At 43.7% G+C, this 18,078-nt stretch overlaps 2 protein-coding genes across 2 annotated transcripts; both read right to left on the reverse strand.

Moving 5' to 3' along the window:
- Positions 1 to 9,265: 9,265 nt before the first annotated feature.
- Positions 9,266 to 16,146, reverse strand: psmb5 (proteasome 20S subunit beta 5). Its single transcript, XM_030752404.1, has 3 exons — positions 15,888 to 16,146; positions 12,965 to 13,271; positions 9,266 to 9,965 (listed from the first exon to the last, which is right to left on the reverse strand). The coding sequence occupies exons 1-3, from the start codon at positions 16,110 to 16,112 to the stop codon at positions 9,682 to 9,684; spliced, it is 816 nt and encodes a 271-aa protein (XP_030608264.1). The 5' UTR covers positions 16,113 to 16,146; the 3' UTR covers positions 9,266 to 9,681.
- A 235-nt stretch (positions 16,147 to 16,381) lies between these two features.
- Positions 16,382 to 17,404, reverse strand: psmb11a (proteasome 20S subunit beta 11a). Its single transcript, XM_030751517.1, has one exon. It carries the CDS (start codon positions 17,402 to 17,404, stop codon positions 16,382 to 16,384), a length of 1,023 nt encoding a protein of 340 aa, XP_030607377.1.
- Between the last annotated feature and the right edge of the window lie 674 nt (positions 17,405 to 18,078).

Raw genomic sequence — 18,078 nt, forward strand, 5'->3', positions numbered from 1 at the left:
CAATGTTTAGTGAGGTGGCATATAAAGCACAAATAAAAGCTAAATCATGCAGAGAGTGAAGGCTTAACATTCCTTACATTGATTTCTCAAAGTCTCATTTTCACAGAGCTGTTACTTTTGTAGAAAACAGCTGCAGATAATTAAATTAATCAATGTAGCCTTGATTGCATTTTTATGATTAGCATACCTCACCTAAATCAGGCTTACACATTGTTCTTTTTATATCATGCACCTGTTCTTTAAACAGCAGCGTGGAGCTGCCGTCATTACACGTCATATCTCACATTTTGTCCCTGTAATGAGAAAGAAGTTCAAGTAATGTTGCCACAGCAGAACCATTATGTAATGAAGCCGTTATTTTAAGAATTAAAGCAGATTATGAAATGTTGCTCTGGTTAAGTTATATGCGCAGGCCGTCACTGTAAGAGGGCCGGAGCCTATCCCAGCTTCCATGGGGAAAGAGGCAGGGTGCACCCTGGACAAGTTGCCAGTCTGTCACATGGCCAACATATAGAGACAGACAATCACCAGTTAACCTAACCCCACTGACTGCATCATGTCTTTGGACTGTGGGACAAAGCCAAAGTACCCAGAGAAAACCCACACACAAAGGATAACATGCAAACTCCACACAGAAAGGTCCTGGGCAGATGGCGGATTCAAACCTAGGACCTTCTTGCTGTGAGACAACAGTGCTAACCACCGTGCTATCTAATAAGATTCAGTGAGAATAATTTTTTTTCACAATGATATAAAGAATTTCACACTGACTTCTTTCTATCACACTGTGAAAAGTCCTGTTCGAAATCTTGGAGAGGAAATGCTGCTAAATTCTGTAATGTTCAAGCAGCGCTCGCTGGTTTTTACAATCCATTCTGTGATTTTACTCAGCTGATCGTCAGGTGTACTGGAGGGAAACTGACCTTGGTAAATAGCTGGCTCTATGGGCAGTTCACTTACTGAACTGAGCAAATGGACCACTTTGCTTTTTGTACTGACAGTGGTCTCACTGGGAGAAACTGTTTGCACCTACAGCCCTGAAAAGAAAAAAAGAAACTCCAAAACAAATGCAATAATTTGTAAGTCAGTTAAACCCCATATTTAATAGTGCAGACAACATGGCAGATTATGAGACTGAGTAATTTTATTTACCTATGATTTTTTTTTAAATATATGCTAATTTTGAATGCCAGCAGCAGTTTGTAAAGGCTGGCATGGATGCTTACAACTGTGTTGCATCAACTCGTCTTTTCACAACACTCTGCAAGCAAGCAGAGCCAATGGTGTTGTTTTGAAAGCATGGTAACATGCATCTGCCATTCTTGTCTGAAATCACCTTCTTAGTTGTTCGGGGTTTGTTTTTGTGGTACTTGGTTTGTTTTGTGACGTTAATGGTGAGAGGTCTGGACTTCAGATAGGCCAGTTTAGCACCTGGTCTCTTTTGGTCTTGGCTTGGGAAAGGGCTTGCTTATTTCAGCAAGACCTTTCCTGAAAAGCGGCATGTGTTGTATAATAATGCTGCCGTCACTGATGCACAAGTGCGCGCTATACCTGAAGACCTCAGGTCAATTGCTTACATGAGATATGAGGTTTTAGCTGCACCGCAATTAAGCACAATGATGAATATGTGATCGTTGGCCACAGCCTTCCTGAAATGGAAAACTATTTTCTTTTCAGGGTAAGAGATTTGGTTGTTGTTTTGCTGCTTAATTCTTCAATAGTTTGGATGCAAATCAAACTCTCCACGGAGGACCGGCTCCGTTTGGAAGCTGCCATCGTCGAGTAAGTTGAGAAATTTACATCCCCGTGGATTTACATCTATGGAGGGCACGCACAAGAAAACACAGCCAGAAAGTAATCAAGTTATTTACATGGTACAAATTTTCTCCTGATCAGTTTATGAAAACATTTGCTCCCCTCTGAAATCTGGTTCTGTTGCCTTCTTCTTTTTGTTTTTAACTTTTGAAATGAGAACATTTTGAGTGAAACTATGCTGTGATGAAAACAATCCTGCGGAGAGCAGTCATCTCCAAGCATTAAGGGAATAACATTACATTCACATGGCTGTGCAGCCAGATAGGGAAACATCAAGAGTGAAAGCACAAGGAAGAAATGGGACAAAGCCTTAGTTTGCACCATTTACATCTCAGCGAAATGCAGTGGTAGCTGTGAGCGCGAGAGTGGAGGCGAACCAGATTCGGCTGCACTGCAGGTAATTCCCAGTGTGTGAAAAATGCACCATTAGGGATGAATTATGGAAGGTGGTTGTGGTTAAGGTTGTGTGCGGCGCTTGCAGTCACCGGCTAGTCCCAAGATCAAAGGGAAGTCTTACACCCGAACTCTGGTTCAGTGTGAGAGACACGAGCAGGCTAAATATACACTTTGTCTAGCTGCACACAGGCTGCACACACGCTGCACACACACACACACACTCTCCCACATCAGATCCCCCGCTATTCCTCCCACCATCTGAGTGTGTTTGCTCTATCGTCTTACATCCACAACATTTACACAGGGAGAGTCCTTGTTAAATAAGGAATACTTCAGTGTGCAAATGTCTCCCTGACCTATGTGATAATATCAAGAGGTCATGCGGGCTGAGTAGCAGGTGCCAAGCTGTCATTGTGCCCAGAGAGAAAGAGCAGAGGCTGCTATCACTGCTGAGTGCCGCTGCATATGAAGGCTGCAGAGGAAGCACTGGCGAGGCACCGGGGAGAGAGTGCACCATTCAAGTGAATCATCAGGGCCATCAATGTAATGAGAGTAGATCGGTCTTGAGGAAAAAAAAAAGGGGGGGGGGGGGGGGGGGGGGGGGGGGGGGGGGGGGGGGGGGGGGAGCGCAAGGAGAGGAGAAGGAGAAAGAGAGAAGCAGGGCAAAATGGGGAGGTAGAAAGAGGGAGGAGAGGGTGAGTGGTGAAAGCAGTGGGGTGGAAAAAAGGGAGAAAAAAAGAGAGGGAGGCAGACAGAATATAGCATGGGAGGATAAGGAAAAAGTTGCTGATAGAGGCATAGGCTGTAAATGGATTTAGGGCTATGGCAAAGAGCTGGGGATGCTTGAGGAGAGACGGTAGCTAAGCAAATAAACATTATTTTGTGTGTGTGTGTGTGTGTGTGTGTGTGTGTGTGTGTGTGTGTGTGTGTGTGTGTGTGTGCGTTTTCACCACAGCGCTTACATGAAAACATCAGAGGCTGAATAACACAAAGGAGGCCAACTGCTGAGTGCTCAACAGTCAGGTACTCAAACCGTCAGACAAAAGGGTAACAAGAATAAAGGATTAGGGAAACAAAAGCAGTTGGGAAAAGAAAGGGCAATTTACCTTCATTTTCATTTTATCACATCCAGTAACAATATTTATCGGTGAGGACATCTCTAATGTTAATATGTTGTTCATAGTTGGCTCCTGATATTTAATTAAACTGCCATTTCCATGATTTAGTCCATTAGCTTCTCGTTCTCGTAACGCCATCAATTCTGTCATTTCCACTGCAGTGACAACCTGGGCTATTGTTTGCGATCAGAGAAGCTGAACTTCCAAGAGGTCATTACTCATTTCTGGCATTCGTCTCAGCTCCGGAAGAGAAAGTCATAAATTATTTCTCTCACACATAATCCCCGTGCCAGAGCTGCGTGTCAATCACTTCGGAGTCACTCCCGGTCCCTTCACGTCAGTTCCGTCACGTCCGGCCCAGCGGATCATTTATCAGTGGGCGATCGTCCGTTTGGACGGGCACCCTCTGTTATTACCCTCACGTCCTGGGCCCCCAGCTGAATTACAATTGCAGAGTCAGTGAAGAGCCAGGGAGCTGAAAGGGCTGAGCCAGGGTATCGAGCTCTGGGGTGGGTAATTAATGCTTCCATTTCCCCATTGGGTTTCTTGTAGGGAGCGAGGTGGCATCGATCAGAGTGGGATCAGGCCGGAGGGAAGAGGCGACAGGCTGAAGGCACTGCAGGGAGGATTAAGTCAAAATGTAGAACAGAAAAGGGGAAGGATGGATGAAGAGGTGGAAGAGAATGGGGGGAAAATGAGAGGGGGAGACAGGGGCTTCAAGCCTGGCAGAGTTGCTCTTCTTGAGATGGGTCTTCCGTTGGGGCTGGCTATTCTGTCAAAAAGCCTGCAGCTCTGAGTGACACTTCAAACCCATAAAACTCACACACACACACACACACACACACACACACACACACACACACACACACACACACACACACACACACACACACACACACTGTAGTTCTGTACTCTTCTATCAGAATTGTAAAGCAGACCCATTCAGAGGGAAAAAAATAATGTGCAACCCAAAGCTGCATTTCATACAATATACTATAGACACTGTACTTGCAAATGATTTATATAACGGAGAGCTGCAATTCAAACTTTCAACAAATAAAGATTGTAGAAGCAAATGACAGCATTTCAACCACTACACAAGGTCAGTCAATAGAAAAACACAGCACCCGGTAATGGTGCGTCACCTTAACAAATGTAAGTGTTCACATTACCAGAAGTGAAGTGCCACTGAAATAGCAAGAAGCCAAGGGGAAAAAAAAGCACTGATACTGTGAAACAGCAGAATCCGCAATTCACTTCTCTTGCCCTGAGGGACGTGGTCACCACGTATTAAAGGACGTAGTGCAATAAAAAAAAAAAAAAAAAAAAAAGCCAGAAGCCACATGGGAGTAAGTGGAGTGACCGTGGCAGCTACCATTGCTCTTAAAGCCAAGTCTTTAGCTGTAGTCTCCCTGACCCTGTCTCTGTTTGCCTGGAAGGCAAGGCCTGGTGCTGTTGACGATAAAACAAACAGACAGGTCCCATTTATACAGTCAGGTGTCATGACAAGGGATAAACAGCCGACCGCTTCGGGCCTCTTGAGGCACAGTCTGCACTAATAGTAGGGGGCTATAATCCTCCTCATCCTCACCATCACCCTCATGATCATCATCATCAAGAGCGGCAATAGAGGTGTTGGCAGAGGCTCCTAAGTGCCTGCTGGGAAGCGAACAAGTACTGACTCAGATTGGACAGAACTCAAGGGCTCCGCTGTTTACTTTGCCGAGCTGTTTTCATTCATGTCACTGAATTAATCGAGTCAAGGAAAAAAAAAAAAAGAAATTGCCAAAAACATTGCTGGAGGGGGAAAAAAAGGAAGAGGGGTTGGAGGGTAAGGGGGGTATGGGGGGGCAAAGAGAGAAAAAAAAAAATAAGAACAGTCTCGAGGAGAGCGAGGCGGCCATGGCAAGCATGCGGCAGGAATGACAAGAGTGTGGCTGTCATCGCAAGGGATGAAAAACAACACCTCTCAAACGAGGCGAGGCAGCGGCTGCCTCTTGCGCCAGCGAGGAAAGGGATGCGCAGAGTCCACAAACACAATTATCTTCATGCCAGCTTTGTTGTTTGTCAGAATTGGCATGCATTTAAGGACTTGGGTGTACTGATTATATGACACCCGGAGAGCCTTCGGGGTGGACATGAGGCAGCCAGCCGGGAATCATTACCCAAGCCAAATAGACTTCTCATTTGTTTTTCCGTCAGGGTGAAGCATCAACAGGAATAAACAATGGCTGCGAGATACTCAATCACTAAAGGCGTGCACTCTTGCAGTGGGTGTTTTTCCTTTTGAAGATCCAATTACTAAGTCCGAGCATTAAATCATAGGAAATAATGTCTCACACAGAAGGTGTCTGTGAATCCGGGATGTGGGGGGTGGGGGTGGTGAGAGCCCCCTCAGGACTGCGTTCAGATATGATCTGGTATCGTGAAGTGAAATCATATATGGCCACCTGACAGATGGCATAATGTAGGCACAGGGGTTATTTTCTGACAGTGTGAAAATCATAGTCCTGGCATCCTTCAGTATCGCCAGCTGGTCCTTTTCATAGCATTCAGTCTAATTTAGGCAAAAAAAAAAAAAATCAATTTTCTTAATTTTGTCATGCCTTCACAGAGTGTCACCATCTTTTCCTGAGTGCAAAGATTTGTGAAAATATTCTGAAAGCTGGTACAGATAATAGCAGCTATTCTGAAAATACCTGTTGACAACCTGCAATCTTTCTGCCAGACATAGATGACTGTCTACAGTGGCGCTGCATGCTGCCTGCAGTCTGCTGATCCAATGCCAAGGTCACACACAGACAGGGTGGATCAGTCCACACATAGTAAAAAAAAAAAAAAAAAAAAAAACACAGGAGAGAGGTGTTTCCTCTCTGCATGACAAGACAGGTTAAAGGGCAGACAAGAACGTGCACCCCAGTAAATACACATTTATGGATCTGAAGCTGTAAACAAAATCACACGCCCAAAAGGATTCAGCATCTTTTAAATGACCTAGGTCATATGTGGTGGCTTCCTAATCTATAAATCACCGGCCACTTTGTTAGGTACACTTGTTCAGCTCATTAATGTAAAAAGCAGCACGATGCAGTCAGTCATGTGGACACGGACGAGATGACTTGCTGAAGTTCAAACTGAGCATCAGAATGGGGAAGAAAGGTGATGTAAGTGAATTTGAATGGTGCATAGTTGTCGGTGCCAGACAGGCTGGTCTGGCTTGTATCAATGCTTCGGGCTGGTGGCAGTGTGATGGTGTGGGGGATATTTTCTTAGCACATTCTGGGCCCCTTAGTACCAATTGTGCATCATTGTTAGTGACCATGTCCATCCTCCTTTGCTACATCCATCAATCTTCTCTGTGGTCTTCCTCATTTCCCCCTGCCTCCTCCAAACTGAATATCCTTTGTCCAATATATCCACTCTGCACATGTCCAAACCATCTCAGCCTCGCCTCCAAACCTGTCCTGTCCCTCTGATGTACTCATTTTTAATCTTGTCTATTCTGGTCACTCCCAATGAAAACTGCCCCCCTCCAGCTCAGTTTCCTTTTTTGTCAGTGCCACTATTTCCATACATCATAGCAGGTCTCAGTACCATCCTGTGAACTTTTAATTTTTGTTCTTGCTGCTATCCTTCTGTCACAAATCACCCCTGACACTCATCTCCACCCACTCCACCCTGGCTGCACTCTCATGTTCACCTCTCTCGTGCATTGTACATTGCTTTGGATGTTGACTCCAGGTATTTAATTTCTACCTTCACCACCTTTCCACCTGTCTTGCTTCTACTGACTTTCGATCCTCTTTTCTCTTGTGCATGCCTCCACCTCTCTAGGCTCTCTCCCCCCTCTTCCCTACTCTCACTACAGATGACACTGTGGACATTCATAACATTAGTTAAGAATGTTAAGCGTTTTTAAATGACCTGATTTTGCAGATATTTGTGCTCAAAGAGGTTACTGGAGAAATTTCAATTTTCAACTCATGATGGTGCTTGAAGTGATTAAACTGATAATTAACACTAAAAGCAACCCATTGTTATTTCACTGCTAATATCAACTTTGTGGCACTGGATGAAGAGTGGGATCACCTGAGTCTGTGGGCTGCGAGAACGATGAGGTTTTCATTACGTTCTGAACCAAGTGGACTTTATCAGATTATTTCAAGTTTGCTGAATGTAAAGCAATTTTATTTAAAGCATATGGACAACTTTTATCGCAAATCTTTAACCCCAAAGAACAAAAAGTAGCAACATTCCTACATGATTTCTTTTTTTCTATATCATAATATGAACGCCTTACAATTTCTCCTCCTGTTACAGAGAGTTATGACGGAGATGGTAATCGGTCGGTCCTGGCAGTGTAATTATTCTATTCAAATTCACGGTCACAATCTGTTACCATTGTGGGAAACTTGGGTGTCATCCTTTGATTACACCCTTAGGTTACATCTATGGTTTAATCTGGTTTTCTCCTGACAATTTTTTTTTTCCAAATACTGCTCCAAACTGTTACTGTTATCCCTGCTTGACAGGACTGTTATTGTATGACTGAGTAGCTGTAGGCAAATCTCAAAACAGCATATTTCATCCACCATGGCAAATCACTTTGTAAAGTGATTTTTGTTTTGTTTTTTGCTCTGTTTAATAAAAATTAGATTTATAACGTCATCTGACTCGCAGACAAGAAAGGCTTAAAAAATTTTTTTTTTTACCAACATTGCCTAGTTGATCAATTTACTTCAGTGATATTCTGGTTGGTTATTAAATATACTACATTGATGGAGCAAATAATATTGGATTTTAATTTTCCCGGTTCAATCTCTCCATGTAGACACACACATGCACACGTTCCTCTGTGCTTTTGTTTGAATGATATCTCAACAAGCAATTATGGACAAAAAGTGCAGCCTCTAAAAGCTGGCTATTTTTATCAAGAAAAGCCTTCCTACTTAGATGACAATGCAGTGCACTGGATACTTAATGGCACTGGAGGACCTAGTCTTTATCCACTATTCTGAGTCATATTCAATCCATTTCTGAGGGGAAAAAAAAAAAAAAAAAAAAAATCAGTCCTCTAACCCCTGAAGCCAGCTGGAGGAGACAGTTAAGGTGCTGGTTTTCTCAGATTTTAACTCAAATTTTACACATCTGCTCCATTTCCGCACCTCTCCATGGACGCATGCATCGTCACTCTTTCAGTATCTGCTTCTATTGATGTTGCAATTCCCATCACTTCATTTACCAGGAGCAGCATCACAGACGAGGCTCGCTCATTTCCATTTATCGAAATCCCATTTCTATTCCATCTGCTAACTAGTCACCTGTGAAACTAGTTTTTAACCACGGTTTGAAAGTGCACTGGCTTCGGCTGTCTACCCCTTCCCCTTTATTAGTGTTTATTCCAAGCCATAAAAACCGCTGGAGGGGGACACACTGCCAGCGCAGGTCGTTACATTGTAAAACACCGTGGCAGGGTGGCACACAACACTGCACATCGAGAAGCTAAGGGTGTCAGGGAGGAATTAAAGAATAAATTTCCCCTTCCAATTAAAAGGCGCATTTGTGCAACGTGAGTGGAGGAAAGGAACATTATCAATGAGGGGAAGAAAACACACTGTTACAACTCAGGAGGCACAATTACTGAGGCTGGTGGTACACAATTAAATAGTAGTATTTAGACAGCACTACTCCCCACTAATAAATGCAAAACATATAGAGGAGACTACACAGGCTTTGGATGTACCACCAAATCCCCACAGCTGGAGGAACACATGACCAAAATGTAAACACAAACAGAGGCAAAACGACTACATCAAAAGGAAAAGGAAGAGATAACACTATACATTTGCGTAAATAGGAAATTCTGAGAAATACAATTCACCATCTCGTGACCCAAAGGTAGAACCGGCTCTCCCACAAAGTAACAAAAACACGAGTCTTGGGAAGAAAAAAAAAAAGAGAACATCACAGATTTTATTGAAGGAGGAGATGTAGTTTCTAAGAGTACAATCCAAATGAAATGTATGTAGGGCAAGCACCACACTACTCCCACACTGTATTAAAGCATGTTTGAGTCATCGGCCCTGTCTCTGCAGCCCTCAAATCATACTCTGTGCAGGGTGAGTGGAGCTCACTCGCATTGTTAAAAATGTACAATATAAAGGCTTGAAGCTAGCAACAAGTCACAGAAGAAATGTGAGTCAAAGTCAATCTGCAGATGAGTCCTTTTTATTATGTGTCTTATCTTACTGACATGTCAGAACTGGTAATTACTGGATACTAGAATAAACTCCTACCCCTTCCCTGATCTCTCCCAACCCCACCCCACCCTACATTATGTTGTTTTCTGCAGCTACGCCTGATCCTTGTATTGGTGGTGCAACACAAGCACATCATCCTGGGAGACCCTGGTCCAGCCCTCGCTATGGACATGGTACAGGTTGACCTGCCCTCCACTGTAGGCGTCACGGTACGTGGCCTGGTAGATGGCACGCCGGCCGAGCTCGCAGGCCTCCTCCACTGTCAGGTCGTGCCGCACGCCGCTGTCCATCACACCGTAGGCGTACATGGAGCCTGACCCCACAGCAAATAAGTCGCCACACACCCGGTTCCCCTCTGAGTCGACGTAGTACAATCCTAAAAAGAAAGGACAGCAGGCAGGTCAATAAGACAGGAAGGCAAAGAGGAAAGGAAACTGGAGTTGTATTTCTCTGGATTCAGGTGTTGGGCTTTGTCAGGAAAACTGAGATGGCGTACATCTAACACCGCAGCGCTCCCACAAACAACCACTCGCAATCTTATAAATGCACACGCACGCCATGTCCTCCAGAGAGAGAATACGAACAGCTGCAACCTCTCCAAGTGAAGGCTGGCAGATATAAACAGCTGCATCCTCTTCAAGTAAAACGAAGCCGGCCGCGAAACCTGCTGACAAGGCGGGGGCCACAGTGCCTTCTGCCCAGGGGCCCTGCTCTGAATCTTATTGATTCCTGCAAACAGGCCAAAAATTAACTATCGACCCACAACCTGAGCTGCACAGGTAACAGCATCCCGTACCTCACGAGGGACGGCAAAGAACAACAGCGTGCTCACATCCTGTGGACTTCAAACAAGTGCTGCACATTCCTTCCACACGCGCACACACTTCTTTCACCTTTCATGGAGGCTCAAGCTACCCCCACCCCAAACTTGTAATCTCATGTGCACTGCAGACTCACAATGCTCTGATGGACCTGTGAGGGACAGTTTGCTCCACACCACGCTTTGTGGACACATGCGAGACATTTTGTTCCGCGCTATGACACACTTGCTAGGCCTCATCCCGGAGTGACGTGCAATGGGTGACTAGCACCAGCCTGTGAGCTCGCCCACAGCCAGCCTGCAGATGGTAAAAAGACAGCCTGCAAAAGGCATGTTTTTCATACTGCTTTCACAAATCCAAACCTGTGAAAATGATGCACAGAGAAACGCAGGAACACATGCATGGAAAATTACCTAATATCCACCGCTATCTCTCATCTCCCACATTAAAAAACACTTCAAAATGCCCTCAGATTGCAAACCCTCGCTTGCAGAGATTCAGAGCTAAACTAGTGACAGTCTATTAAGGATAGAGAGCCACTTGCTTTTTGGGGGAAAAAAAAAAAAAAAAAAAGAACTTACCATTGCTTTCAACTGGTAAATTGTAGCTTCCTCAGCCTGTCGTTAGCTTGCCATGATAATCATCCAGTGCCTGCCTATGCACAGGGGTAATTTGCCATTCCAAGACCTGCCTGTTCCTCTTGAAAACTGTGAGGGACTCGTTAAAAACATAATGGGCAAGCAGAGAGAGTTGTAAAGGCAGCCTCTTGTGTTGAGTAGCACAGTTGACGGAGGTGGATGAGGACTCTTTAGGAGGGCCAAGTATAGTAGCAGAGCGGCACCCAAAAAACACTTCCCACATCCATTTAAACCCCCCCCCCCAAACACCTGGGATCTTTGTAGCGCCCAATGCATCATCATTTATGTCATTTAACAGTCTGAAACACATGCAGCCGATGATGAGCGCTCAGGAAAAAAAAGTGTGTCTGTGGGGGGGGGGGTTAATTCACAAGGCACACATTAAAGTGGAAGAGTCGTTTGGATGGTGGAGCGTTGCAGCCATGAGAGGCTCCTTCTACTCCATCAATCAGCTGACAGGTGCTTGAAGAGCCTGTTTTTTTTTTTAAAAACAGCAGCCAGTGCAGCTGCATGCAATGACAGTTATTTCAATGCAAGTGAGGATGCATAGGTGGCTAGCAACAAATAGGTCAGTGTCTGTCATCTGCCCTTCCCCCGAGAATTCATGACTGGCTCAGGAGTAAAAAGACAGCAGCAGTTCTACAGAGGTGAAAAAAGAAAAAGCGATTACATCAGCCACTTGGGACTGGCTCTAAACTGACTGCCACATGGGTCTTCTTTGATGAGGCCTCATATCAAACATTGTTCGGCTTTTTTGCCATGAAGCTACATTTCATTGAATCACGTCATCTCATTACGAAGCCTTGATGTCTCTGGAGAGAGCACTAGGGGGTGCCACACGGGGTACAGACACTTCTCTGTCAAAACCAAAGCTGCTATCCAGCTATCAAGCATTAACCATGCCCTGATTATGAGTGTCATAACATGTAATGTTATTACACTGAGCCATATTTGTCAAGCTCCTCAACATCGCTTTTATTCGATTTATTCTGCATGGAGCTTAAGACACTTCATCAAGGGAATAAGTGCCTGACATGATTGTAGCCGGTTAATGAGCTTCCCACCTAATCGTGATTGATTTAATTTACATGACATTTACCTCTACGTTCAATCACTAGCATTGTGGGAACCATGGCAAAGCCCCACACCTATTGAACTTATACAGGGATCATTATTTCCCCAATTGATTGCCTGGGATTTAACACGTGTCATTTGCATTTGCAGGCATACCGGCAGCCTGTCATTGTTCACGGAGACCTCTCAGCTTTCCTGACAAAGCCACTATCGATCTCAGCGGGTGTATGGCCATTATGCATACGACCCAGTTGTCCACACCCGAGACCCAACGTCCATCATCCCACCGTGTTCTCACTGGCCTGTAGTCCCAGCCTCATCGATTTCCCATTACTGTGTCACTGTGGCGGCCTCTTTAAGCACACCTTCTGTGATGTACAGCCGCACACTGTGTGGTATTCAAAAGCCACAGCTTAAGGTAGAAAACAACGCAAGGCAAAAGAGAGGCTGCAGTATCACCTAGTGGTCAAGTCTGAGAACTACATATGTGTTTGTTTTCCACCCATCTTCTTCCACTTATCCAATTCAGGGTAGAGCCTGTCCCAGCTGCCATAGGGCCTTTTTGTTGTTTTTTTTACTTCATCACAGGAATTAAAAAAAGACAAAATATCATAAAAAAAAATATCAAAATTTTCAGTCAACTTGAAAGTTGTAGAATATTTGTTCTGCTCTACAATCTTATGTTACAAATGAAGTACAAGTATGTTAAAAACCAAGGCCAACCTAAAAAAGGCACTGCATTTTTGATACTGCTACTTTTTAAGTACTAAAAATTCTATCTGGATCAGTATATAACCAGACAAAAACCAGATGTGTATGTCAAATATAGCTGCTGATGTTACCTGGTCCTCTCTTGTCCCAGCCACAGACCATGGTTCCCATGCTAAGTCCCATGCCTTTGTACTGGTACACCATGTTAGCAAGCAGCTTGGAGGCAGCTGCCACTGAGATGCGCTCCTTGTTGCGCAGCTCGTAGATGCGACACTGGCGGGCCAGCAGGCGCTCCCAGAAGCTACAGTCTGCAGCTCCTCCGGCCATAGTACCCAGTAGGTAGGGGTTGATCTCAATGACCTTCTTCACCGTCTGCGAGGCGATGTAGGAGCCTGCTGTGGCCCGAGAGTCCACCGCGACAATAACTCCATGCTGGAACTGAGAGAGGGAACAACAGTCAAGAGATGGGTCGGGTCAGCCACATTTCAACAAATTCTTTACCAAAAAAATGCTTCATAAAACCACAAACCAGAGCAAGTGAAAGGATATGACACAGTAAGCTTAACCTATTATTACAGATTACAGCACCACTTATGTATGAATCCCTTTAACATATATTAGGTTCAGTACAAAATATAGGGGATGCCAACAGTTAACATTGGCCCCATTGACCGATATCTGTATGTCAAATAAAAAAAGATGGCCTTTACTGATGTCAATAACCAATATTTATCTGTTGGGTTACACAGTGAAAAGCAAGGGGCACTGGCTGGCTGCCAAATTGTTATTTTAAACATTAGTAGTGTCAGAGAATTTCAATCGGTGCCTCTGTTAAACAGCTACACTACTTTATCAGAGCATAATACATTTTAATGCTCTCCCCTCCATCCACAGCTTTTAACAGAATAGAGTCACTTGCTCTAAATTTAAGTAAGAGATCGCTTGCAGCAGTTCTGCCTAAATGAGGCAAAAAAGAGCTGCTGCTCCACAGCTGTCAGAGAGGTGCAATATATGGTTCAGCTCTAGCAGAAAGCTGCTGGATAAGAGGAAAGACTTTTGCTCTTCCTTCTAAAATCCTCTATCAGTGAACTGACAGTCACAGAAGCAAGTATGGTAGACAACAGATTTGGCCAGTCAGAGGGAGATGTCTGTGGGGGATGTTTTCATTAAGGGATTAAGGGATAAGGATGGCGTTATTTTTATCTTTTTCTTGTATCAACAAATCCTCTGAAGAGACAAAAACCAGCAGCAGGGATATGGTTCTGTATTTACACTTCTCTACAGTGTTTGACAAACTGAGGGAGAAGACTACAATGGCTGCTTTCATTGTGATGACAAATCACCAGCAAGCCTCTTTCGTGCTGTTTTAAATGTATTCAATCAGTGGTTTCCACAGCACAGAGAATATTTATGTATACATATGTCAATTTATAAACCTGTTATTGGAATTTAGGTGTTTTAATGAAGGTTTGTTAATTACAAAAAAGTATCATCAGGGACACTGCTCAAATCTTTATAGCACAAAAAAGCAGCATGGCTTAAATTTCCTAGAAATACACTTTTCACATTTATCTTTTTTAAATCAGTCATCAGTGCTTTCAGATTTTCTACACTGATCTCTGTTCCTACAACATCAAAGGAGCATTTCCACTTTCGAGTGATTTCTATGGTTCTTTTTTGCATGTGTGCTTGTTTTACTTTATTGTGCACATCGTGGTCACGACTGATTATACTTAATATCTTCTTCCAACAGTTTTATGCCTATTTTAACTTTACCATTCAGATGATCAGGGATGGAGAACTCACAGTTAAAAGGAAGATTCACAGAAAGTAAAAGATTTTAATTCAAGCAACATATATTTATACATTTGATACAATTATCTTATAAGAAAATTTTTGTGCTCTTCTTCTTCCTGCTGTAAAAGCCTGTGATATCACTGAACATATTAAAGCCAGATCATTTTGACCTCTAACATCATGTGATGTTGAGTTATATGGACTACATAAATGTAGACATGAAAAAAAAATTTTTTTTTTTAAAGTATGCATTTTTATTAGTGTTGACAGAAATTTGTTCCAAATTGTGTTAACAAAAGTGGTCACAAAGATGTAATAATATTTTAATAGTCCAGTCTTTTGGAATGATATATAGTTAGCAGGTATTGTTGATTACAGTTTTATTTCAGCATATATGCCTGTACATTTGCCAATAGGTGAACTTTCTTCAGCACGTATTGCATTAAAAAGATACTCGAGGTAATTCAAAAACGGCTTCACTGTGTAATTTTGCCAGCAGCTGGGCTTCCCTCCACTGTTTACAACACTGTAAACAGTGTCTGCAGAACACGTAACAGAATAGGACCGAAAATGTGGTGTAAACTCAACAAGTAAGCTCAGGGTAAATAATTAGTTTGTACAGAACAGAGTGAGAAAGTTAAGAAACAAGGAACCAACCATTTCCCCTTTCAATATAAAACCGAACATGTCAAGTATATAAAAAGACCCAGTTTCTTTAAAATTCCCTTTAATATCTGGTCAAATATCCTGCATCGGTCAGGCTCTCCTTTGGATGCAGTACTTTTTTATAGATTACAGTACATATCACTTTGGAAATAAAAGACGTTAGGGCATCTCTTTTTAGATGTAACCATCAAAACGTAAAGCCTGCTGCACTTTTCTAGTAGTACACGCCAGATTTCGCATTATACAGAAACATGTAATGTCATTATTGAACCACAGCTATATTTTGCTTTCAAAACTGACTGAGGAGCGTAAACGTAAGTCCACGTAATTCGTGATTTCTTTTGTTTCCGTTTACTCCTGAAGTGCCAGCCGCGCATCACCTCTCCCGTGTACCAAGACACATCTGCCTGTCATGAGAAAGCGATTTGTAGCCACGCTAGCATGCTAACATCAGAGACAATCTGCTATAGAAACCCTAGCGCACGATATATAAAGTCAAAATTACTTATTAAACGCCTATTTTCAACCGCTATGCAACTAGTAGCAGCCCTCTTATCCCTCAGAGCTACAATAACTGCCCCGTTAACTTACTTTAAATGCTAAAGTGGTGGTTCCGTGCAGAAACTCTATCTTCCTTTCGACGCCATCCTCGTCTCCGGAACACAGCGGGCTTTTAACGGCAAAACTGAGGCTGTCCCCGGGCGCAGCTTCTAACTCCAGACCCCTCGGCCCGGGTCCACAACCAAAAGCAAAGGGCTGACCACTTTCAAAGGAAAAATCGGCAGAATCACTGCTCAACACACTAGCAAGAGCCATCTTTGAAAATGTATGATGAACAAGCAACTTCCGCCGTGGCAGTATTTTTTTTTTTTTTTTATTGTGTTATGATGGCAAAATCACACAGCGCCCCCTGTGTCTGTGGCGGGTTGGTGTCTGTGGCAGGTTAAACAAATTATGTGGTAAAAGAAAAACTGTTTAATAATATCAATAATAATAAAGGCTCCGTGCATTTTTCAAGTATGTATGTTATGCCATTATATCCTCTCACATAAATGCTTTTGATTATTGATTATTATTCAATTTTGTCACTCTTTCTCTTCTTTCTTTCCCCTCCTCTCCTTATCTCTGTAATATTCTTCTTTCAAGTCCTCCCTCTTTCTTTGGCTCCATCCCTGGGCTGTGACGTGGAAAAGGTCCACATTGTTCCCCGAGTAGGCGTCCCTGTGAGTGGCCCTGAACACTGCTTCTCTCGCCAGTAAGATGGCTTCGCCATTACTCAGGCTCCACTTCAGCCCTCTGTCCAAGATGCCATAAGCATAAGGTGACCCTGAACCCACAGAGAAGACATCTCCCTGCAGCCGGGCTCCATCGCTGCACACATATATAAGCTTTGGGCCACTGTTAGAAGATGCAGAATCTGTTGCTGCTGTAATGTTTTGGTTACTAACAGCAGCTGAGGAGCTATCATCAGTCGTAAAGGATGAGTCTTCCAAACTCTTTGCACAGCCAGTGGTGCCCTCCTGCTTATCCCAGCCACACAGAGTAAGAGCCACACACACTTCAGTGCCTTTAAAAGGATGGAGCATAGATGATAGGAGCTTAGCTGTGGCACGTATTGAAAGGCGATGTCCATGACGCAGTTGGTACAATCTAATCTCTCTAATCAGAATTCGCTCCCACAGCATGCAGTCTGCACCGCTACCAGAGGACGTGACCACTAGATGGGAGTGAATAGGAGTGATCTTATTAACAAACGGACAGGCGACAAGCCCCCCAGCACTGGCACGTGTGTCTGCAGCTGCAATTACCCCACCTTGGAAGATGAAACCCAGGGTTGTCGTTCCATGGGCCAAAGAGAAAGGCCTGTGGACTCTCACTGAATGTTTGGGTGGGCAGAAAGATGAAAAAGGTCTGTTGATGAAAAAGGAAGAGTGCGGTAAGGGTGGTATAAAAAATTGCAGTGGAATCCCACCCTTCAGGCTTGACCAACTTAGGTTGTAATAGTCACTCGTAGGAAATGACACGTCTGCGTCCTCCAGAGGAGCAAAAGAAAACCATCTGTGTTGCGCAAGCATCTCTTTGAGCCTGCAAATATCCTCCAAAGCCATGATGGTGTAGATACAGATACTTGATATCAAAATCAGAACATTTTTCCTGTTGAAGAGCAAATAAATGTACTTCTCAAACGCAGTCTGTCCACCGGGATTTTAACAAACACAGTCTCGAGCATTAAAGAAACAGGTCTGTTTGTAGAAGGGGAACGCTGCTGTTCTTCTCATCTGCTTCTGAGTTCTTGACCTTTTATAGCTCTTGCAGCTGTGACACCTGGAAGAAATACAATGACACACACACACACACACACACACACACACACACACACACACACACACACACACACACACACACACACACACACACACAGTCCCACATTCACAGCTGTCTGTGGTTCTTGTAAGTGATATTTTAGCATCCACGCTGTGAATCTGATATCCACAGAAGCTACTTTCTGCAAATCCTACAAGTTGAGAGGCCAGCAGCTTTTTTTTTTTTTTCTTTTTGGTTGTTTGCGCATTAGCGTGCTGCCACTAGCTTTCTGCTTTCACTGCGCTGAGATCAGTTTGGAGCTGCGCTCTGTGTGGAAACAGAGCTAGCATTGGCAAATAGATGGGATTCCTTTTCACTGACCACCTCAGTGAAAAGTGCAGTGTGGAGAAGTTTTTAAGCAGGTAAGCTGAGTAGGTGCAGGTTCAGCCAGCACTTTACATCTCTGAGAAATCATCAA

Source organism: Archocentrus centrarchus, chromosome 17, assembly GCF_007364275.1.
Source record: "Archocentrus centrarchus isolate MPI-CPG fArcCen1 chromosome 17, fArcCen1, whole genome shotgun sequence".
Taxonomy (NCBI): domain Eukaryota; kingdom Metazoa; phylum Chordata; class Actinopteri; order Cichliformes; family Cichlidae; genus Archocentrus; species Archocentrus centrarchus.